The sequence below is a fragment of the Trematomus bernacchii genome, unplaced genomic scaffold (genome assembly GCF_902827165.1).
Source record: "Trematomus bernacchii unplaced genomic scaffold, fTreBer1.1, whole genome shotgun sequence".
Classification (NCBI taxonomy): domain Eukaryota; kingdom Metazoa; phylum Chordata; class Actinopteri; order Perciformes; family Nototheniidae; genus Trematomus; species Trematomus bernacchii.
Window position 1 is genome coordinate 18,363,043 of NW_022987973.1, and position 25,472 is coordinate 18,388,514.

The 25,472-nt window shown below is 41.6% G+C and overlaps 1 protein-coding gene across 1 annotated transcript in view; it reads left to right on the forward strand.

Moving 5' to 3' along the window:
* The window catches only part of kcnq1.1 (potassium voltage-gated channel, KQT-like subfamily, member 1.1), a 44,395-nt gene that overhangs the window by 15,105 nt on the left and 3,818 nt on the right, over positions 1-25,472 (forward strand). The window contains exons 6-13 of the mRNA XM_034116780.1: positions 4,194-4,334; positions 5,938-6,048; positions 6,695-6,790; positions 6,952-7,068; positions 8,935-9,073; positions 17,885-17,941; positions 19,960-20,089; positions 25,107-25,182. Coding sequence (XP_033972671.1) covers positions 4,194-4,334; positions 5,938-6,048; positions 6,695-6,790; positions 6,952-7,068; positions 8,935-9,073; positions 17,885-17,941; positions 19,960-20,089; positions 25,107-25,182 — 867 coding nt within the window. The remainder of the gene's footprint in view (positions 1-4,193; positions 4,335-5,937; positions 6,049-6,694; positions 6,791-6,951; positions 7,069-8,934; positions 9,074-17,884; positions 17,942-19,959; positions 20,090-25,106; positions 25,183-25,472) is intronic.

Consider the following 25,472-nt stretch of genomic DNA (forward strand, 5'->3'; position numbering starts at 1 on the left):
AGGGGCCACTGAGGTTGTCTTAGATGTCTGTGTAAAAACAGAGAGTGATGAAGGTGAGAGTCGGGGGTGTTGCTCATCCACTGCCGCCTGCAGTGATGCTGGTATTGGCCTGTGCTTATGGACATATTGCTCCTGGCTGAGGATGGTCATCAGCAGTCATTGACCTCAGCAGCGAGATATTCGGGCCCTTTCCAATAAGAAATCACTTTGCAGGAAGTAGCACCTGCTGCTATTAACTGAACTTCAGATTCAGGATATAAAAGGTGAACTTTGCACATTTTGTGTTGTTGCCGTAACCGTGAAACGTCTATCACCATGAATAATAATAGATCACGATTGCTTGTTAAGCTTTTAATATGATTGGTTTCCCTGCAAATGCACTACATCCCACTGGCAATCACGATGTGCAATAAAACAGATGCTGCACTCTTTATTAGAAGATTTAAAGCAGCATATGGGTATAAGTCATCAAATGCATTTATAAAGAGACATCAGTCATGGTTACTTTTATGTTGCTTTTATTTCATCCACCATGAAAAGGTTTTCAATGAAAACACTTTTGGCTTGTGACCAACAAAAGGAAAAGGATGTCTGGTTGTAACCCACTTCACAGGTTTAGGCTTTGGTTGTGTGCACGCATTTGTGCAGGAGTTTCTTTCTTCTTGATTTAGTTCTTCTCATATTGCTTTATTTGAATTACTTCTTAGAAGCCTTAAGGGGGTGACATCTAATATATCAGAGCTAACTCGAAAAAGTCTGAAATATGTAGCAGATGTACATTTTTCTTTTACTATTCCATGAATTATCTTGTGAACCCCTGAGATTTATTGAGCACTGGGTTGAGAGAACCTGTGATTTAGGCTACGTACATGACCGAAATAATATTAGCAAGGTGGAATTTAAATTCATACGATGTTTCTCTCCTTTATTCATCACCTCTACCTCCCATGCATTCAAGGTAGTGGAGGATAAGAAGTCGGCACTGGTGAGGACAAATTGAGCTTTTAAGTGGCTGGAGACCACTTCAGATTAGCAGGTTTGAGATTAAATTGAATATGGCGCATCTATCACAGAAATGTACAAATGGAGGCAGAGGGAGATGGTCAGTGTGTGATTAACATTTGGATAGTCCATTTTATAATAAATCCTGATTGGAAGTTGTTTTAACTGTGGTGTGTTCATTTTCATTTTTGTCACCTTGGACTACTTATTTTGACAATTAGATATTTATTTGTTAAATCCATAACAGCTCTTTTCACCCTACTGTGCACTACTTCTGAAATGTGTTCCTTTGTGACGTTCTGGCTATAAAATCCACACGAGACCTGAATATTTCTCTTACCCACGCACATGAAACTGCATCGCTTCCACAGTATGTCGACAGCTAAAGTTTGAGAGTCAATAGAGTGTCAGTCACTTCCATCAGTATGTATTCTTTGTTTAATTACAGCATTTCAATCCACATTGAGTATAGTAGGGCTGCTCAATTAATCGTATTTTAATCGCAATTACGATTTTGGCTTGCAACGATTATGAAAACAACAAAATCGAAATAAAACGATTATTTTATATATATATATTTTTTTTTTTATTGGTTTTTCAGTTGAATTATACTTAAAGTTCAGGGTAATCAACTGTTAAAAACATACTGTTCAATTTTTGTTTTGCATTAAAATGGATGTTTTCAAAGTAAATGGATAATTGTTTTTAATAATCGTGATATCAATTATTGACCCAAATAATCGAGATTATGATTTTTGCCATAATCGAGCAGCCCTAGAGTATAGTGCTTATGGCTTGTAAACACAATTTGCACAGTTGCTCCCCGTTTTGTCGCTGGCAGATTATGAGCATATGTTTCCTGAATGTGTTAGCCGGGTCGCAGCAGCAGCAACACATCTATTTAACCCCATGTAGTGACTCAAATGGGTTGTACCTGAACTTTTATGTTGCAAGCAATGATGTTATTATTATTGAAAGATGTTTCATGCTCAACTATTCACAGTCAAAGGTTTGATGACTAGAAAGTTCAAAATGTTCAAAAAGATGAGCTGTCAAATGAGGAAATGCAGACTAAAATGCAACGTAAGAAAAAAACCATAAGGACTTCTTGGGTAGGGTAATGTAGGAATGTATAATGTTGTTTTGAGAAATACCAACATAGCCAATCCCTGGGTTCTTTTTGTATAATCTACTGCTACTCCCCTGGTGCTCTGGGAGTGACAGTTTTGGGCCGATATACACTTGTGAATTTGACTGATCAGGAATTCAGTCTGATTTAGTACAGTGAATGTTCTGCCACTCCCTGGTTAAACACATGTTTAAATTATGTTATAGGTAAGTACGGACAGAACATTCACTTAAAGAGCTCTTTCACAAAGCACTATTCAAATTACAGTCAGACAGGATGAGAGCCAACACCAATTAGACCTCCTGTAAACACAGACCGCTCTTTACTGAATCTGCAATAAGATGCTTCATAATTATTTTTAATATGATGGAATAGATCAGCTGTCTGGACTTCCAAATTAATTTTAAATGAGTTAGTGCCCATCTGAATTCAATCAACACCCATCCAGTGATTATGAGTGAACATACTTTCAGTTTTATCTTGGCTGCCCTTTTGGTTCCTGCATGAAGCAGAATAATATGCAGGATGTGTGTTACTTTAGTTATACTTTTACATCAATTGTAAAATGAGGAATACATATACCTCATGATGTTTTGTTAATTTGGTTTAACATTTAGTTTTGAGATCATAAGTCTTTGTTTGTTTTTGTCATATTTATCAAATGTTATCCCTTTTATAATTTTTAATCTATGGACATGTGTCACAACTTTTTAGTTAAGACCAAAAAATAAGCATTTTAAACAAACGTCCCCTAATTGCTTTCAAATTTAATTTCATTCAATTGATTTTGGGCTTAAAGAACTAAAATAAGGATGATTGTATCATAACGTGTGCAGCTTTACAGAGACCCGGTCTGGTCTGCTGTTGTTTATTTACACAGTACATCCAGGCATGAAACATGTTCTAATTTACATGCTAATTTTAAACAAACCCAGTTCACCAAATAAGGCTCCTGGGGGAATGGAACATATGCTCTTTAAAATATAGTCCAATTATAAAGGCAGTCAACAACAACAAAAGACAGCTCTATAATTCAAGCCTTGGTGGTAGTGTGGGGATAGACTATATTGTGTTTAATAGCTTTTATGCTATGAACCAAATAGATTCAACAGGCATGGAACATTTAAAATTGATCAGACCTGACAGTTATATGTGTGTAGCAATTATTAAATGCAGGCTTTGGCATGGACATTATATCAACAAATCCCATGAAAATGCCAAAATCAACAATGAATTGATCCTATTAACAAGTGTTAACCGGGTAGCAAAAGCCGAATGCAACTTTATTCCAATGTGCAATCGAGCTCTGATGTTTTCAAATGCTTAAAAACATATCACTGAGCCACACCTGTGCACTGTGTAATATGTTACTTTATTTCACCACAATTTACTTTGAGGAAACTCCACATGCACCTGACGGTGACATGGACACTTAATAGCAAAATGAATGTGTTTGCAGTATTTAAAGAAATATATTGCAGTATTTATTCCCGTTTGAGCAACTTTTGCAAACAACTATAAAGCCCAGCTGTTTTGGGAATGTTCAGAGCTGTCTGAAAGGATGTTAAGTAGCAGCAAATGGGCTTGGGGCTGAGAGCCACAGAATTGAGAAATAGATTCTCACATTGTTGGTTTTAATTTTATTGATGGACTAGGCTACAACAAATTGTATTTGGGCAGCCCTGTAGTGCATAATGACAGCAAATAATGAATCCTTTAGGAACAAATATTTTCACCAAAAAAGTAGCCACTGTGCTTAAAGTGTGGATCCACTTTTAGTTTGCCATCAAGGCGACAGGGACTGCAGACTATTGAAATCATCATATTTACAACACATTCACATGAATATTCACACCCATATGTCCGATTAAAAGCAAACACTAGTCCCTAGGCAGAAGTTAAGTGATATAACAGACACATTTTGGACATAATGAAGGGTTTGCGAGAAAGTATATATACTGTATATATAGATTGACATATATATCATACAATCTCATTGTGTTATTTGACATAATCCCTTTGGCTTATTGATTTTGAAATATGTCGTGCGTATGTATTTCAGGAGCTGATCACTACCTTATACATTGGCTTTCTGAGCCTGATCTTCTCCTCGTACTTTGTCTACCTGGCAGAGAAAGATGCAGTCGACAGCAGCGGCTCCATAGAGTTTGGAAACTATGCCGATGCCCTGTGGTGGGGAGTGGTAAGCATATCTGTTTGTGTGTGTTTTGTTCACCTCTGATTTTGTACACATCTGATATATAACGGATATGATACGTTTTGATTGACAGAGTCTTCATTGCAGAATGATGAATACTTTATTTATCAAAGGAATAGTTTGACATTTTGGTAAGTACAGATGAGATGAAAAGATTGATTCCACTCTCATGTATGTAAGATGAATATCAAGCAGTAGCCAGGGGATGGTTAGCTTAGCATAAAGACCAGGAGCTGGGGGAAAAAGCTATCAAAGCTCTATCCAAAGGTTAAAAATAATCTGCTTACAAGCCTTTTTAAAGCTCACTAATTAACACGTTATGTCTTGTTTATTTTGTATAAAAAAAGGGTGTGAAAACAACAACGGTTATATAAGATTACTATGCCTGACTATTATCATATTTTAAATCCACAGAACTATTATCTTTCTTACATCTAAGTTGACCTTGATCATATCTATGTCCACCATAGATATTTTATTTTCTTAGAACAGTTGTTGGTTCTTTCCAATCTTGCCAAGAGTAAGATTGTGCAGAAAACACATATTTGTTTCAAACAGTATTTGGGAAGTGAAAGGTCAAACACAAACTGCTTCATCTGTACTACTGTTGCTACAGTGGGAGTTTTGTTAAGACCCTTGGGCACATCCAGTGGGCTGCTAATACAAACACAAAATAGTGCAGAGAATAGAGGATGGAAATGTATTTTCAGACAATAAGTCACTCTGCTTCTTGGAAACTTCAGAGACTCTGATATTAAAAAAAGGCCACACAGAGCAGAGTCAAAAACACTTTTCCATATAAATGAAAGTGTACTGTATATGCAATATTTACCCATTATATTCCAGGAGTTTTATGAGCTTTGGGTCAACTCTCTCCAACTCGCAGTCATGGGCCCTCTCAGTCCAATAATATCTAAGTGAGAGTCTGAGGGGTAAAAAGGTCAGCATTTTGGAGGGTCAGGGAAAGCTCAGGCCTCATGCAGTTCAGATAAGACTCACAGTGGATTGATTTTACAACCAATCTGAACTGTTTTTGTTCACCAATCATTTACATGTCAAACATTCTGGCTACCAACATGACAAAGCATTTTCTCTATAAGGCTGTATTCATATTGCTTTTAGTTTGTTGCTGTTGAAGCCTTGCTAGCTATGGCTCTATGGCAATGTTGGTTGGTCAGTCAATCTACTTGGATCCACTTTAATCTTGGCTGAAATAAATGTGTAATGGTTTGGCATGAAATACATATATTCATGGTGCCTACTGACTTTAGTAATCATCTGATTATTTACCTGTGACACATCAACATTCAAGCATTGTCATTTTCCTCATAGCATCCCCCTGAAATTTAGTTTAAAGTCAAGGCTCAAATTCTCATTTTTGGGGCAAAAAACTCAAGTCTTGACTATACAGATTTGTTGCTGCTCCAAAACGAATTCAAAATGTGACAGATAACTACAGGTGTTGATACTTTTCTTCTACTATCTATAAACCAAAATGTTGTGTGTTGGAACATTCTTTACAGCAAATATATGTGTTTTTATAGAATGAAAGTACCTGTATGAGTTCCTGTGTTGTTGTTTTTCAAAGGTGACAGTGACTACCATTGGGTACGGAGACAAAGTGCCACAAACCTGGATTGGAAAGACCATTGCATCCTGTTTCTCAGTCTTTGCCATTTCTTTCTTTGCTCTGCCTGCAGTAAGTGAAACGAGAAATTGTTGAACCAGGGTGGCTGCTATTCCGCCAAATGAATCCCTACTGAACTAAACGTGTAATTAGTTTAGTCTTTTATATGTACAGTAAATGAAGAAAACACTGTCTGCTAGTTTACATTTGATTACAAATATGTTCAGTTTACTGTTAATTTCTGAGTGAGGGTAACCCCCTTGCACCACCACTGTATTGTATAAGCTTAAATAGTTACTGTTCTAACATCTAAAATACCCTTTCCTCAAAAAGCTCTTTCTTTGAATGGCAAAGTAGGTTTTGTAGGAAGACAGTCTTAGAAATTAGGTACGCAAAATACCCATCATATTTTCTATAACTAATATATAATATAGTGGATATTTTGGGGCTATTACTATATTTCTTTGCACAATCTTTTGTCGTGAAATTACAATAAATTATCCTAATAAGTTGAGAAAATACCTAAATGTCTCACATCATCATCTATTTAAACATATTAAATTATAGTAGAGAAATATTTCAGCGTGAAACAGCCCATTATTCCTTAATCTTTGTTTAAATTGAATTTATTTTGGTCTTTTGAATCCTGCTGCTGCCTGTAAGTGAATCGTTAAAAGGGAATTAATGAGCAGGAACTCTGCTGTGCTTTTCTTCACAGGGAATCTTAGGCTCTGGCTTCGCCCTGAAGGTGCAGCAGAAGCAAAGACAAAAACACTTCAACAGACAGATCCCTGCAGCTGCCTGTCTCATTCAGGTATGTGACCAAATAACACAGAAACAGAACAATACAGCCGGGGGAGTGAACCGTCTCTGAGCCCCAGTGATATTATTGAAACAATCCTTTACTATCTTTCTCGCATGGCATGAAATTAGTCCTGTCCAACCAATATATTGCTTTTTTTCATGCCCCTTTAGACATCATGGAGATGTTTTGCTGTGGAGAACTTGGATTCAGCCACATTCAAAATGTTTTTGAAGAAGAGATCCCACTTCCCTGCCTCTTCTTTGTCCACCCCCAAGCCCAAGAAATCGGTTTGTAACAATTTTCATAGATTTCATTGCAACTGCTTCTCATGCTACTGCTCCATTTCCGTCTTAAAGCAAAAATGAATGCAATATGAAGCAACAGTCATGCAATACCGTAAAGTCTTAGTAGTGTAGAGGCTATGTTGGACTTCTGTAATGCTAAATTCAGCTGTAACTTATAAATGAAATAAATCACAGTCAAAGGAAGGCAACTCCACTAACTGTCCAATGTTAGACAGACTGAAGGGATTATTGTTAACATTGCATTATTTGATGTAAGTGTACCACAATTGTTGTGGGCGTTTGAAGGATTAACAAACTGGTATAATACTTGAAAGTGAAGTGTCTATAAATGACATTCAGAGCATTAATATAGCAGCAAAAACATGCTATGTTAATGTTGCTATCATGGAGTTATGTCTTCTTGAGCAGTGACACTCCTCCTGTGTGTGTTGTAGCCATACAACATCTATGTTTATGTTTGACTGTGTTTTGATTTGTTGAACTTGAAAAATCCAGACATAAAGTAAACGTTTCAGTTTGCTGAGATGTCGTTATCTTGTTGAACGCAGTGCTATATAATAATTTACAAATGCTGCACATGCGTGAATTTATTACAGCAGGTTTGTTGATTATCATACATCGTCTGTTATTCTGTAGCGTTGAAAAAGCTTAGCAAATCAAATTTAAACCTGAGCTCAGCAAACTTTATGTCTGGATGTTTCAGTGTCACAACACCAACACAAATCATCACAAAGACTCAAAACCATGAGCTACTATAAAGCAGCCGAGGGCAGCTAATACTTTAATAATTCATCCTTTGCATACACAGACACACAAGCCAAACAAGCACTACACAATTGAGTTTTTTACGCACAGTGACATTTCCAGGGACAGCTGCAGTTTAGGACATCAAACATCTGCACGTATGTTCACTCCATCCCTTCAGGTGAGCAAGCTCTGACTGTACTGTTATCGTTAGCTGCTAGCACTGTTACTTGCTAACATGTTAGCTGCTAGCTGACGGCTCATCCATTGCCCTGTTGAGACACACATGGAGGAAACCCCTTAAACTTAGAAGGCTCTGAATGTTGTATTAAAAAAGCTTTGAATGGCAAACACGTGGACTCGCTGCCGGACCAGCTACTTAAACAAAGAAGAGAGAAACTCAGAGTAGGCCTTCAACAAAAACAAAGGGAGAGTGACTATTCTCTGCTATTATTTCACTATAGCTTTACATGGACAGTAGTTGTTTGCTGCTGCATTCCACTGAATGCTTTTTGTAAAACATTTCAATAATTATCAATAACTCCATGGTGTTTATGTTGATGTGAAATCTCTGTGGGGAAAAACACAAGAAAGTAGGGCAGAAAATAAAATAGGGTATGCAACTGCCAGCAGAACGCCAGCTGCCGTTCAATATTAGTATTGATTATTCAATATTACTGCTGGGCCTACTTGGGTATTCGACCATGCCCACACTAATGCATAAACTTTAAAATGTTGTTTCTGTGTCAAAAGTGTTCCCTCTAGACTCAGGGTCTCACCTCAAAGTTGTGAAATCACAACAATATGACATTATTTAAATATAAAGTAGTCCATTTGATTACTGTGCTGCTGCACTTAGACCTCAATCAAATTGTTTATACATGAATTTAACAAAAATAGAAATCTACATCATTGACAACTTATTTTATTGGCTTTTTAACATACAGTCTACAGACTACAGATTCACAAGGCTGCATTTTTTGGCCATATCAGTGACAGCCTAATAAGTATGTCTGCATTTTTATCTTTCCATAAAGTGTGAACAGGGTTTTGCTATCCACAGGAAAACTTTCTTGAGCTGAGAATTTTGTATTTCTTGGGCAGGTGAAGATAAGGAGGAAGCTGAAGAGCAGTGACAAGGACAACGGTCCGACTTCTCCCACAATTCCCAGCATCACGTTCGACTCTGTATTCGACAGCGGCAGAGAGCTGAGCTCAGATGTGTACAGCACTGTGGGCACAGGTAAAGATAGGACAAACCGTACATTATTCTTATCTCTGATGCAGTAGGTTGTGTTGCTTTTTCCTTTATCAGTGCAAAGACCTTGTATACAACACAACGCATTTGAGAACACACTCTAGATGTTACAGTAAATAGGGCTACAATTTTTCTTTTAGTCATTTACGTGATTTAATTAAAATCTGCATTATCTCTCGCAATGTCACTCAAGGTGAACACAAGTTTGAAAGGAAAAGCCTGAAGCTGCGCTGGCTACAAACCACACATTCAGTGATGATAGAGTAAAAAGGAAATGTTGGAAGATTAGAGCTTCAGTAGTAGCCACAGGAGGTGGAGAGGACAAAGTCCAGGCATTAAAGATGGATGAGCACAATGCAGCAAGAAAATGTGAGGTTGCATTGATGAGCATGAACTCCACTATTGCACTGTTGAACTTTGATAACTCCACACAGTTTACTGTATACTGCAGGATCAAAAGTGTAGGGCTAAGAGTGATATAAAGAAGCAATTCAAATCATAAACTGCATCTCTCTAAAGCCATTTAAGGCAGCCTGCGTGTTCTCTCTTCACACGTCTCCAATCAATACATTTACATTTTTTGCAGTTTTTATAAAAGCAGAATTAGTGATAAAGTATTGGTTAAATTAAAAAAAATTTATAGCAGAATCTCAGTTGACTTTAATTTTACAAATGCTTTTGGTGCGGTAACGGTTCTGCACACGGAGATGTGGACTCACAGGCAGAGCAGTTCAAAGCAATCAAGCGTTTACTTGATCAGAGGTTCAAGGCCCAATCCAGCAATCAGTCAGCGAGGGAGAGCTAAACAGGCGATGGGGCAAGCAGGCAGAACAGGGAATCAGCTGTCTGGAAACAAAAACAAAGGATGGACCACTAAGACTGTGTGATGCAGACTATATGGCACATGACGGGAAGGTTGCTACATATGCAGGGGAGATTATAAGGGAATAGGGGAGAGTTGTGCCTATATAATGGCTTGGTGATCCCCTGGCTAGTGCCATCATCAGGTATGAAAACATATCATATAATGGATTTTCATTTGTCTGCACTGACAAAGAGCGCTAAATAAGGGTCCTTTCTTTGGATTTTGTTTAATGTTTTTTTTTGTTAGATGCCTGAAATAAGTTCAACACTTAACACTACCTTAAGAGATTTTCATGTTTTGTTATAACCATGTTTAATACCTCATCATAGCTTTGAAGTGTCTTAAAAAAGAGTGACTTTGACTTAAGATGATGTCAAGGAATTCTTTACTTTAGTCAGACTTTGTAGCCTCATTGTGCTTATACTGTTTTAAACTAGTATGTTCCAATTGTAATTTTTCTAAATTCTCTCAAAATCCAAAAACAAGTTGAACACCTTGTGGTGGTGATATTAGCGGCCTTCAGGGGTGGACTGGGACTAAAAATCACCCCGGGAATTCGCCACTGGCAGCCTTAGTGTGCTCATATCTCAAAAGTGAGCTAGGGAAGCTTTCAACTTGTTGTCTGTGTAAAGAGCAAAATAGTGTGTGAGTGTTTCACCCATCAACAGATCTCTCAAATATTAATCTGCCCTTGAATATCATCCCAGTCATTTTCTAATATCAACATGCTTTTAGCTCATATTCACTTCATGTTCTAGCGACCATGAGTTTGTTGGATCCTTTATTTTTTCAGCACAGAGAGCAGACTCAAGGTATTTAAGGAGTATCAAATAGAGCAGTGACAAAGAGTGATAGACATACAGCGTATTACAAATATGAATCAGAGCACAAATGATCCTCCGCCTTGGAATAAGAGTTACTGAGCTGTTTTTTTTAAACCTAAACACATCCCCAGAGCAACACACACTCGAGAAATTCAAAATCCTCCTTGACATAATTATTCATTTTATCCCTAATGATATCCCTTAATGTGTTCTCCTCATTGTGTATTATGCACTTATTTGAAACCATACCTTTTGAAGTCAGTGCTGCATAGAGGGCATTAATGGTCAAAATGAGATGCGAGAGAGGATAGTGTGTTGTTTTCAATAGGAGATAAATATGGATACTTTTAGCATGCTTGTAATATGTGGACATCGTATTAGATCACACTCTTTGTTGTGCTTATATAACCTTTTTATTTAACACCAGCTGGTAACCTGAAAAGCTGCCTGGCCAACATGTAGATGTGCAAATGGTTTTGCTTCGCACCCAGACCTGAGTGCAACAGCAGAATTTAATTTGCCCATGTTGTGAAGATGTATGCTTGTCTGTTCGCTTCGTGTTCAATGAAAATCAGTGTCTTTTGATTTGAAGCTAAATAGATTCCGCAGGTCGCACTGCACATCTAACATCTACAGCATGCTGCTTTTAACTATGAATCATTTAGCTAAATTGCCGCATTGCCATCTGGTGTGTGGCAACACTGGCTGGGTACACAAGTGATCTGCTGCTTGGAGTCAGCTAACATTATTGTCATGCATGGCTTTTAAGAAATACAACCTCTGTCTTTAAAATTCAATCATTTCAGACGGAAATTCAATTGTTACTGGATATTAGATTCAAGAGAAGTGTACTACTATTTCCACACAGTTGTCAATTTATTAGGTACACCTATTTAAAATAAATGCAGTCCACAACAGCAGCTGTACAATAAATGAATCAAAGTTATAATGTCAGCTTGTGTTGGATTTGTTGCAGAGGTGATGATTCAACATGAGTTTACACAACATTTCAATATTTTATGTGACCATTTGACTAGATCAACAGGAAATGGCACTCAGCACTGTTGCATTGACCAATGAGTAACAGGGGGTCAGGTCAGTCAGACAGGGCCTCCAGGTAGAGGGCTCCGCCTGTGTTTATATAACTAGGGTTACAATACGTAACCCCCCGTTATATCTCTCACAGGCTCCGCCCTCTACTGGACTCTATGGGTACAGTGGGCGGAGCCCCGATGTATAAACGCCCTGTCGTCCAACAACATCGACCCACCACACCGTCCCTGACCGGCTTTTGGCTAATTGGTCGGGGCCGCAACTTGGATAAGGCACACTCACACACGCTTACCTCGTGTAGATTGTGCATGGAAAAAAATTGTGCAGAGACTCCGTCTGGAGCCTACCCACCATGTTCCCCAGGTCCCTCAGGAGCATGGGAAAACATAAGTGCACCACATCCCCCACACTCACACACGCTCCGTGTAGAGTGGGCATGGACCATAGTGAGGAAGGCACTCCCAGGCAGGCGGGGAGAGTCCTCCAGCCCTGTATGGGGCTGATTGTACACCATGTCTCCCGAGTCCCTCAGGAGCATGGGAAAACACAAGTGCTTTATGTCCAGGGGGGGGAGGTCAGATACCTGCTGACCCACAGCCACCCCCCTCTCACCAGTCATGCGTTGCCCCGTCAAGCACAGACGACGAGAAGGAGCCAGACATGTCCAGGAGATAACATTTTATGAAGGGGCCTGGCGTAGACCAAGACGCCGCCGTGCATATATCTTCTACACTCACGCCGCTGAATAAGGCTGTTGACACAGCCACAACCCGTGTAGAATGTTCACGGACCCCAGTGGGGAGGGCTCTCCCCGCCCGTCCATAGGCATGTGTAATGCACCTGCATAGCCATCCTGTTAGGCGCTTCTTTGAGAGGGCTTTTCCAGCCACACCATCCCCAAAGCACACAAACAGTTGTTCAGTGCGCCTAATGGCAGCCGTGCGCTCTACATAGCATGCTAGCGCACGCACTGGGCAGAGGAGGTGCAATTTAGCCTCCCTGGCCCCAATATGGGGTGGAAGATTAAAGCCACCTAACTGAATAGCCCTTGATCTGAATGAACTTCTGATACTCTTAGGAGTAAAGGAGTGGTTCGGCCTGAGTGTCGCCCCGCTACGGTCACCCCGGATCAAAAGACAACTTGGGTGTACCGACAGAGCGGTCAGCTCGGACACTCTTTTAGCCGAAGTCAAGGCAAGTAGCAATGCTGTCTTCCATGACAGTGCTTTCAGGGAGGAGAGCTCCAGAGGCTCAAATGGTTCTGTGACCAGAGCCTCGAGCACCAACGGCAGGTCCCACTGCGGGGCGGAGGCGTGCACTACTGGGCGCTGCCTCCTGACCCCCTGCAAAAACCGCGCCATAAGAGGCTGACTGAAGGCTGACCTGCCTCCAAATCCCTCATGGCAGGACGAAATGGCTGCTGCATACACCTTAATTGTGGAATGAGCCAGCCCCCTGTCCACCAGTATCTGTAAGTAGGTAAGAATAGAGCCCAGCGTGCATGACAGAGGCTCTAGACTCCTTCCTTCACACCATCGCCGGAATCCCGCCCACTTTGGCCTGTAACAAGCTGTGGTGGATTCTGCTCTTGCTGCTTGGATAGTCTGAATAACGTTATCCGACAGCCCCACCTGTCTCAGCCTGTCCCTCTCAGGAGCCAAGCCTGGAGAGGTTGGCCCAGAGTGGGTAACGCCCCTATTGCACCTGCTTCCTGAGACAGCGCTCCCCAGACCTGAGGAATCGCCCAGGGCTGGCCCACCATCATCTGTGTTACCCCCGCGTTACCACGGCGCCAGGCGGCGATCTGGGGCCACCAGGATGATTGACAGCTGTTCCCGCCTCACCCTCTCCAGGAGGGGGTGGATAAGGTGCAGCGGTGGAAAGGCGTAAAGCAGCTTTCTTGGCCATGGCTCTTGTGCAAATGTGTCGACCCCCAAGGGCGGATTGTCCCACCGAGCCAGGGAGAACCACAGGGCACAGTGGCTGTTGCGCCGATTGGCGAACAGGTCCACCTCTGCTCTACCGAACTGAGTCCAGACCTGCTTCACCACCACCGGGTGAAGCCTCCACTCGTCTGGCAGGGGTCCGCCTCTTGACATGAGGTCGGCCCCCCTGTTCTCCCGTCCCGGGATGTGAAGAGCCCTTAGAGACAACACAATCTGTGAAACCCACAGCCACAGGTCAACTGCGGTCAACCAGGCTATTGAGCGGACTCCGCCCTGCCTGTTGATGTACGCCACTGTGGTGTGGTTGTCGCTCCTTACTAGCACCTGTTTGCCCTGTATTAAGGGTTTACAGTGCTGTAGGACCAACATCACTGCTTGCAGCTCCAGGAGGTTGCTGTGCCGCCAGAGGCCAGCAACCACCCACAGCCCTTTCTAGACACGTCCCCCCCCATCCTGTCACTTTCTTTTTCTTTGAAGCATCTGTGAAGACTGTGATATAGGAGGTTACCTGCCCCAGTGGAGCTCCCCTCCGCAGATTCTCTGGGGACCCCCAGAATCGGAGGTTGCTCTCTACTGAGGGGGGGGATGGCCACCAGACGTCGTTTGTGTCTTAAGATCTAAACGAAGGCCGGTAAACCACATCTGCATGCGACGTGCATGCAGCAGTCCGAGTGGCACTACGGAGTGAGCAGCCGTCATGAGACCCAAAGTCTGCATGATGATCAAAGCTGTCACCGTCGCCCCCTAACGCAGCCTGCAGACTGCCCGCAGCAGGGATGCCTGTCTGCTTTCTGTCAGGGTGACACGTAGTCTGCCTGCATCGAGCATCACCCCCAGATATTCTACCTGCTGGTGAGGTATGGGGGAGCTCTTCTTCCAATTGACCGCAACTTCTTTTTCAACCCAACTTGGTTAGGTGTAGGATCAATTGGGCTGTGTGCAGTATTGCCCATTCCCTGGACCTGGCCATAACTATGAGGTCGTCCCCCATGCCATGGTCCCGCAGCGGTTGCAGCGTCGTGGCTGAACGTGCGTGGGGATAGGGAGTAGCCGAACGGCAGTCTGTTGTACTCGTAGGCTACCCCCTGGAAGGCAAAACGCGAATACTTTCTGTGCTCTTGGAGCAATTTCGCCATGAAAGTAAGCGTTCTTCAGGTCGATGGTTGTGAACCAATCGCCTGGCTGCACCAGTCTCAGTAACTGTTTCATAGTTAACATATGGAACTTCTTGCATGCAATGTGCTGGTTCAGGCATTGAAGATCCAGAATGGGCCTGAATTCTCCTGTCTTCTTGGGAACCAGGAAGTACAGGGAATAATGCCCCTTCTCTCTGACTTGAGAGTGCACATGCTGAGAGGAAACCTCCTCCTGGGATGACAGATGTGCCTCTCTCCTGCCTCTGAACGGAGGAGGGATGCTGCAAAACTGGAGTGAATAACCCAGTCTCAGTGTCCTGTCCATGCACTCTGTTAATACACCACTGATTTTCCATTCCCCATAACATTGTGTTAGGGGATGTGCAATCAGCTGCGGCGCCGCAGCTATGAAGCTGTGGTACTCTCTGGTGGCCCACTCCGCCGTCAAACCCTCCATAAAAGGAAGTTTGACCCATGGGGGGCTGACACAGAAAGGGCCGTTTTTCTATAATGTAGTTTCCACTCAGAGAAAAAAACGGCCGATTTTTAACTGAGGTCCCTGAACGCACCACGGCATGCTCCCGTGAGAGCGCGCGCTCCACCATAATGCTGTTTTCTCTTAGAGAGAAATAAGCATTAATCGGAGCTTCTTCTGTCCATGAACGCAGCGGGCCGCGCGTCGTCATAATGCTGTCTCTTGAAACGGACATTATGGGGAAATGTGGAAAATGTGGAATGTGGAGAGAGATGACTCTTACTCTGGGATAAATGCAATCGTTTTTACTGAATGCATTTTACACACACATATCACTTTAGAACTAGAGTTACACTACGTAACGCACTGTTCTTCTGCGGAGGTCCCTGAACGCACCGCGGCCACTCTCACGGGGGCCGCGCCTCATAATGGGTGTCCAATTAACATCGTATGAAAACGGCCTTGCCGATCTCAACGAGACATTATGGGAAAATTTGGAATTGTGGAGAGATATGACTCTAACTCTGGGATAAATGCAATCGTTTTTACTAAATGCATTTTTCACACACACATCACTCTAGAACTAGGGTTACTATATACGTAACCCACCGTTCTTGCAACAGGGCCTCTTTTCGACTTTGGAGCCACAGCTAAGAAGCTGTAGTATTCTCTGGTGGCCTACTCCGCTGCCAAACCTTCCATAAAAGGGAGTTTTGGCATGGGGGCTGACACAGAAAAAGGGGCCGATTTTCTACTGAGGTTCTTGAACGCACCGCGGCAGCTCCCGTGGGGCCGCGGCTCTGTCAACTGCCATCTCTTTGAAACGGACATTATGGTGAAAAAATGGAAATGTGGAGAGAGATGACTCTTACTCTGGGATAAATGCAATCGTTTTCACTGAATGCATTTCTCACACACACATCACTCTCTTGAACCCGCACAGTGCTTTGACAGCACTACGGTTTATTCCACTCACATGCACGCGCCCACCTGCTGGCTCCTATACTGGAGTTTACAGAGGGGGCGGGGAGTGTGGGACAGTGTTCTTTCCGATCCAAAGAGCCCTTCCGTAAACACGGGGGCTCCCAGGAGATCAACACGGTCCTTTTTGAAAAGTGCCATGCGGCGTGATCCCTCACCGGGATACCACACGGCAGACAACGGCGGCGGCCCCGATCAAGCTACAAATAATCGCTCTGATCTGGCAAGCTGGGGGCATCTCCAGCAATGAGCGAGATGCCCAACACACCCGTGTTTATCTGCAGTCGCCCTGTCCCGCGGTAGCGTGGCAGAGCTCTTTTCAGCTCCCTGCCCAGCCTGCTGCCCGCTGGGAGCAGCTGCGCTCCGCCGCCATGGTCATCACCTAGGGCGGTGGACCTCCATGGACCGAACCCGGAAGTGCCCGACAACGGCAAACGGAGCCATTCGCCCCGCTGGAATGGCGAACGCGAATGGCACCGCCTCGGCCATATCCTGGTCCCCCAAACACTCTAACAGAGGTGGTGGAGATCGGTGCCCGCGATCAAACCAAGGCAGGTGGGGCATGGCCGAGATTCCAGTAATGGTGAGTCCATTTTTCGTTTCTTCTAATCTTCGTACGTTTATTTAACTCTTCGGTTGTCAGCTCGTCTGAAGAGAAAAAGGATAGTGGGGCGGCGGCTGTAGCCGCCTTATATACTGTGGGCCTGCGCGCGCATTCAGGTAGGCTCGCCCCGATTGGCCGGCTACGTTTACGTAGATTCAGTAGGTGAAAGCACGCACAGCATGATAGAGAGTAGTACCCATAGAGTCCAGTAGAGGGCGGAGCCTGTGAGAGATATAATCTGCTATGCTGTTTACAGATCCTTGCAATGGGAACTGTAAACAGTGTACAAATGGCTGCTGCTATTTCTATGGTCACAACTGTAGATTCTGTTTGAAGATGCGTGTGGTTCAAGCAGAGGGGGGGGGGAGAGAAGTATGAACGATCTGTTAAACTTCATCAATCATTTTGGAGGAAGCAGTTTTTGCATACATTATTTTAAACTGCAAAAATATTATTTGGTCCACCCTATTTATAACAATGAAGGGGACAGAAATGCCTCCCAGTGTATGTGTGTATATATTCTCTAATTCTGTGTCTAAATGGTATTCTTTATCTAAATCAACTGCCTATTTCTGTGTCCTTTTCCTCTCTTGATGTTTTGTCTGTAGCTGGTTCTGCAGGACTCCACACTATGGCAGGATGTGGTGAGCTGCTGTTAGTGTCCACGTCCAGCACATGTCCTCAGTGCCCTTACTGTCCTCACTTGCTCTCCTTTTTATCTTCTGTTACTCTAACAGCACCGTGTTTTAATCAGTACATGCTCCTGTTGTTTTATGTTTGAGTAATGATGTGAGTGATGAGTAGAACATTGAATGCTTTGCACCATAGCTTGCAACTAATATTATGTTTGTCCTTTTGTTGTGCTGTGGTAAAGATTTGTAATGGTTGTGTTTCCTTTCACGTGTGTTTCAGATTGCCAGCAGTCCTGGACATCTCTGTCCTCCCTTCAGTTCAGCTCACCACCTCCAGGTAACAACATGATGTTATGATATGATATTCAGGTTCTCTAAAGTAATAAACAGTCGCATCACATAGGTCCTTTGAAGAGTGAACTACAGTGTGATGCTTTTATAAGGGGCCTCATTTAGCTCATTTTCGGTTCATATTTTTTTTTCCGCCTCTAGGCAAGGCAAGGCAATTTTATTTATATAGCACTTTTCAGCACGTGGCGATTCAAAGTGCTTTACAAAATAAAAACAAAAGACATTTAAGAACAAATACAGCATAAATACATTATTAAATGGCATTTAAAAACAGGCATAATGAAATAAAATAAAAATATTTCATTTATTTCATCAAATAAAATAAATAAATAAACACAGCAGGTACAGAATACATGACTAAAAGGCATACTGCAGTGTGAGTATGAGCAGATCAATTAAAAGCAGCGGCAAATAGGTGCGTTTTTAGTCTGGATTTGAAAATAGGAAGTGTTTCAGCGGACGTGCACGATTCGGGCAGTTTGTTCCAGATTGTTGGGGCATAATAACTAAAAGCTGCTTTTCCATGTTTAGAGCAGACCCGACCCAGAAGACCTGAGACTCCTGGATGCTTCATAGTGATGGAGGAGGTCGTCTATATACCTCGGTCCTAAGCCATTTAGTGATTTAAAAACTAGCAGTAGTATTTTAAAATCAATTCTTTGGTCGACTGGAAGCCAGTGTAATGATCTCAGAACCGGAGTGATGTGATCCACTCTTTTAGTGTCAGTGAGTACTCGAGCAGCAGCGTTCTGAATCAGCTGCAGCTTTCTGATAGATTGTTTAGTGAGCCCTGTGAATACACTATTGCAGTAGTCGAGTCTATTAAAGATAAAAGCATGGACAAGTTTTTCTAAATCCTGTTGCGACATTAGTTTTTTAATCCTTGATATATTCTTCAGGTGATAGTATGCAGACCTAATAACTGTTGTAATGTGACTGTTGAAATTCAGGTCTGAGTCCATCACTACACCTAGATTTCTTGCTTTGTGAGTTACTTTATAGTCTGCCGACTGAAGCTCTGCGATTACTTTTAATCGGTCCTTCTTTGCTCCAAAAACAATGATCTCAGTTTTTTTCAGAGAAACTCCCTCTGGAGGGAACCTTGGGAATTTAGCCTTTGCAGAGCATTTACATGCACATAACCTATATAACACTACAGGGAAGGGGAAACATCCAACAACATAATAAGGCCTCTTTATTATGATCTGTGAAATAAGGTATGCCATTTGTTTTGAAAAGAGCTTAATAGTCATCTTACTCAGGGAAACAATTGTACAATTTGTATAATGTAAATATTATCAGAAAAATCAAGTGAAGGGAGTTTAAACCATTCAGAAGTTCTGTGCTGTGTTTCTATTTTCGCACTCCAGGGAGTACCAAAATGATATGTTGTTTTAATAAGACACCTCAGTTGAAGTTAATTTATATGAAAAATGTTGTTTTTATTGTGCACTCAAGGGAATATCAATCAAACGGATATAGGTGTATTCAATTTAAGAACAGCCTTTGTCTGTTTTTGCAAATGAGCTGTTCTGAACAAAATGTTTCTCACAAGCACCAAATTATTTTGAAATTGTCACATTATACAAGATAACTTTTTGCCCCATCAGAAAATGACAGCTCGGTAATTTTCTTAAACAGAGCAGGCAATCACACAGACCGGGTCATAATGTTCCCACAATGTATTAACCTTCCATAATGCATCAGGGATTGTGAAACCCTTTAACATATTATTCTTTATTTTAGCCATTTACTTCAGCTGTGACTTTTAGCTCAGCAAGCACATTCACCACAAAGGCTCAATTACTTCTGTTTTGTTGATAGAAGCAGCAAGAGATTAAAGCAAGCATTTAGATCAATTGAATTGTAAATCACCACACCTCGACCTGACCCGAGTCCCAATCTATAAAACAGCACAACTTAATCAGCAGCATCTGTGAATGTCCTGGATACACAGATATATGGATAACTAGTCTAATGTGTGTGTTTGCGTGTGATTGGCAGTGAAAAGAAGCCCAGGCCTGCTGGACGTCCACTCTCCCCCCCCCCTGCGGAGGAACTGCAGCTTTGCAGATGACCTGGAGCAGGAGGCGGAGCCGTACAATGAGCTGGTTCCTGTCAGCTCCAGGTCACAGTGAGTTCATCCCCGTTGCATATGCCGTGTTTACGAACGTATTTTAAAGATCTCCTAACATGCCATTTTTAGGCATATTCTCAGATATATAAAAATATATAAAAAACACGTCTATGATGTGTTTTGCTCAAAATACCAAACAGATCATGCATTTTAGACATCCCTCATATCCCTCTGTTTCAGCCCTGTTAGAGAATGGCTGATTCTGGTTCCTTAGCTTTTAAAAAAAAAAAAAAAAAAAAGAGCGGAGCAGCTTCTTTACACATGCTCTCTCCAGTACAGGTTAGCTCTGAGTGTTAGCGATGCTTGCTAATGTAAACAAAGACCATATAACGTCCAAAACACGCCGTGCATTGTTTCTGATAGCGACGTTTCTGATAGGGCCGTGGGTGTAAAGCCAGCCCACATTTCCGATATTACGTCATATCGGCAGAAAATCTGGATCAGCTCCGTTGTAGCCCGTTTTTGAGATTTCGGTATGGAGGAAAAGAGAGAGGGTTTTGTTTTCTGACACTTTGTGAGTTCCCCGACACACCGGGGACACATATTTATGTATATAGCATTTTGCATGATAGGAGACCTTTAAACACAACGTATGTCAGTGTTTGTGTGTATTTTTTTGTCTTTATAATTAACCATTTGAATATGCCAAGCCTCAGAGCAGATTTCTCTGCTGTGAAATTATTCTCTATTAGGGAAAAACACTTGTGCATGCTGAGACACTTTGGACGGCGAGAGACTCAACCTGATACGAGCAAATGAGCGTACAGTAACTATAAGTAGTGTAATATAAGTGCATAGTAAGTGAAACAAATGGCACGACAGTTTTGAACTATGGGATTTCCTCTTTTAGACACTGGGGTAATGATGCAAAGTGGGAATTGCATGCAGCAGCGTTCTTGGCAAAAATCACTTTGTGCTCTGCTGACTCCAAAATACGTTACCAGCTGTTCACATAGCAAAAGCCACATCACATCCCAATGCTAAATTGAACCTTTATGAGAAATATCTTCTTTCTTATCAATGAAAATGATAACGCCCAGTTTCAAAAGCTTGAAAATATTTGCTTTTGGTAAATAAATGTAAGATGCAGCTTGTATTCTTGATGTTATATTTCTGCAGCTGCCTTGCTATTGACAACACAATGCAGGATGTATTGGTAAATTGAAGATGATTGAGGTTTTAAGAGGTTTTAGCTAAACTACAAGACTTTTGTTACAAACAAACAGAAATTGCACCTCTCCTAACAGACATGGTCTTTAAAGTGAAACTAAAGAAGCTGGGATTGAAACAGGTAGGTAGGTGGGAGGCAAAGGTTTTCAGCCTCCTGGAAAAACATTTGTCATGTTTCTCACGTTGTATTGTTTCTTTCTATCTCAGGAAGCAGTTGGACCAATTTCTAGAGAAAACAAAAGGTGCAGAAGCTGTTCCATTTAAGCACCCATCACGCATTGAGCCGAGGCAAAATACTTTGCCTCAGTTGCAGTTTTAATTGAAAACATTGAAGCACAATTTAGTTGAAACATAAATAATGCAACTTTTTTAACAGGCCTTTCAGTTATAGCTGTTGGAGCTACTCCTAAATCGGTAGAAAGTCCACCAACTTAATGAACAGTCAAAGAATGGCGGATTTAGAGCAATGGGGGGAAAAGATTGGCATTAAAGAATGAGCTCTCAAATAGGGAAACCACCAGCTTGAGCAATATAAGAGAAGGGTTGTACATTTATTTTGAAATATACATAATAAGCATCGTATACACAGCAGATGCACTTATAACACCTAGTATTTTTTTATTAAAATTACACCTACAGTAACACTTTTAAACAGATTATTTCTGATCCCTCTCAGGTTTAAGAAAAAGCAGTCCTGGTGGTATGGCAGCATGTCCTGTTTTGTTAAAAGTATCATCCGGTCACCTTGTTTTAATGATAAAAAAAGAGTAAATTTAACTTGTATTCCGGTACACTATTACTGATCTGATGATTGGACACCAGCCTCATATCTGACCTTGTGGTTTGAGCTTATTTGAGAATAAGATTGATGACTTAAAAGTAATTTCGCACATCACCCGAAAAAACCTGAAATTAGATTTTTTTTACAGGCACTTTTTATGGATCCTCTCAGGTGGATTTATTTATTGCTCTGGGTAGACCCAGGCTAGCCGTTTCCCTGTTTTTAGCCTGTGTCCTAAGCTTAGCTATGCTCATCGTCTCACGATTACAGTTTCATATCGAGCGGTCTCTCTCTTCAAATTTACCAAAAGGGGTTAGGGTTCTCTTGACATTTCTTGATAGTTGTATATTAAGAATTAGAGCACGGTCAAACCTGCACAAAATGCAGGCAAGTGACCAAGCTGAACAAACCAGCTGCTCTTGTTTTTTAACCCTTTTGTTCAAATCTAATGCAAGTGTATGAGAGGCAAATGTAATACTGTAGTTACTTTACCTTAACCCTTGTGTTGTGTTCGAAAGCTGTTACCGTTCATGGTGTTCGCGGGTCAATTTTGACCCATGATTTATTTCAGTCCAAAACACAACCATCCAATATTGTTTTAACTACATCATAAATAACTTATTATGCATTCATAACCGTACAATCCTGTTGTAATTGTATTGTATGGCATAGTTCCCGTGGGGGGGGGGGGGGGGGGGGAGAGGGAGGGGGAGACCAGGTGCATGTTGCGAAAAAGTATTGTTACAGTGGATGAAGGGGGTGGGGGTGGGGTGTCTAAAGTCAAAGATGAATTTTGATTGGGCAAAATTTGACCCCGAGTGACCCACAACAATTCTGCTGGGTCTTCACAGACCCGAACACCAAAGTATACACTTCTTTTTTTAAGAGACCTTCAATCACTTTTGTAGTGTTTATATAGCTGTTGTGGAGGATATCAGTAAATTCAGATTGAACATAGTAAAAAAATGTAAATTATAGTGTCCGTCCAAAAAAAAGAACATTACTTATAGTGAAAACCACCCTTGAATGATGGGATAGTAGACTAAAAGCTTTAGGAATCCAAACTATAACATATAATAAGTACCCTGTATCAAGATTGATGCAAAACAAGTGACATTTTACCTTTTTAGAGAGGTTTAGAAGAAAAAAAAAACACTTCTGGGGTCATTTGGGTGGATTTGCCATATCTCTGGCCCCCCTCGGTCGATTTTGATGATTGACACCTCTTTTGAACCGTTAGAGCCAATAGAATCGAGGGGAAGTTCCTAAAATCCATCTAAACATTGCCATTGAGGAGTGAGAGTGATGCGCACGCAGTTTTCCCAAAACCGGAAGCTGGGTTGTAGCTATCATAGCAGCTAATATGAAATCTCAGTTTTTGACAATAATGGAATGATTGAAATGAATACAGATAATCCAAGTGACACAGACACATTGGATTAACCTTCAGCAGCGTTTTTTATCGTTTTAATGCCATTGAACACAACTTTTGATCAGAAAAACAGCAAAGGTAAGACATATTTGCCGTTTTGGCTCAGCTAAGTTGTGTGTTGTCTGGTTTCGCCTTTGCTGCCTGAGTTTTAGTCGCACAGTGATGATACTTATACCTCTAGAATCTGTGGTCACGGGAGACCCAAACACAACATAAGGGTTAACACATGTTGCAAACTTCCTACTTTTAGTAGAATAACTAAGAGTTGAAAGAAATGATTTCCCTGTGTGCCTCACTGCATGAGTCTTTTTTTTAAAGATATTATTTGGTCCAGACAGAGCATTTATTATACAGTGTTGAAAGGGGGAGATAGAAGGGATGACATTGCCCGAGGCTTCTGCTCAGGAGTCAAACCTGTGTACAGCTCTAACCCAAGCCCCCAGGAAGTGTGCCGGACTCTGAGGAACAAATCCGTAGTGGCCAAACGGCGGTACTACAATTTCCGTATCAGTCCGTGAAGTCACTGGGCCCAGAAAGACTTTTTCCCATTGACTAACATGGGGAAAGAAACGTCTGTAAATCAGCGGATATTTTTTTATAAACTAAATAAACTACAGAGTATGAACTATTTGATGGCCCTTATTAGAATCATTCGGTCCTTAAAGTTGTAAAATGAACTAAAAGCCGAATCTAGATTTATTTTCTCTCTCCATTCATTCTACTGAGCCAAGAGTGGGAGCTCGGGGAGCGGGGCTTAAGGGGCGCATGCTCTGTAAGCGCACATACGGGTTCTTCTGCTCTGACAGCCAGGCATGATAATAACCCAATAATCTGTGACGTTTCGCTCTCTCAAAAATTGGGCCATTTTGTCCTCATGCGCCAATGAGCAGCTCTCATAGGAATAAATGAGACCCCGCCTCCGACGCTGTATCCAGTTCTTATTATACATCCATGCTCTAACCACTGTCCGGCAGCCATGTCACTCATTTTGCAGTTATACAACCACCATTTGTTGTGGAAATGGATGTCAATAATAAGGATCTACATTTCGTTGTAAAAAGGATCTACATTTTGTTGTGAAAAGCTGCATACAAGATGATGTATATTGCATTGCCAATGAAAGCCAATTATGAGACAAACACACACTTTGTTCCTGTAGTCTCACCTGGACTTGACAAAGCACGGCTCAGCCCTCACACACATTACCTTTCAATGGTAACGAACCCAGATTGTAACTGGTCAATTAATTCCACAATATTATAATAGAGGCAAAATGAACTACAATTATTGTGGGCCTTTTATGCAGGATTTAAAACCCTTACAAAACCTTGATCCCATTCAAAGAAAGTCATAAGGGAGAGGCTTTTGATGTGGACTGAACATCAACAATTCTCACCTAAGTTTAGGTGTGAAGGCCATATTAACCATCTTTTCACGATGATGTGTGTGAAGAAAAATAAATGTGGAGTTTTTAAATGGCTGACCTTGATGTTAAAGTTTCCAGGGTTATTCTCTGTTTTCTAATGCTTTCTCTAACACATCTGTGAAAAGTCCTTTTCACCACACTCTCAGCTTCGTTTCGTTTTCTCAGGAGAAACTTCAAAGCATTCATATGGAACTCTTTTACACAGATTGACTGAGTCTCACCGAAAAGCCATCCGGGTGATCCAGAGAATGCGTTATTTTGTAGCCAAGAGAAACTTCCAGGTACGTGAGACACCATTTTACAGCTTTTTCTCACAGGCTGCTTTTTCAGTGTTCACATTTGAGGTATCCAACTTACATGACATTGATTTTTTATTAAGGGGTTATATAGGAGGTACAGTTATTATTTAGCATCTGACTTGACAAGCAAACACACACTCTGCAGTAGAGGATAATGTTTTATGCAGGGGAACGTACACTCGTGCTACAGGTGGATAGATGTTGATAACAGCCAGAGTTTGGAGTAGTCTTACAGCAGAGTTTGCAAATGAAAAGTGAGCAGAGCTTTGACA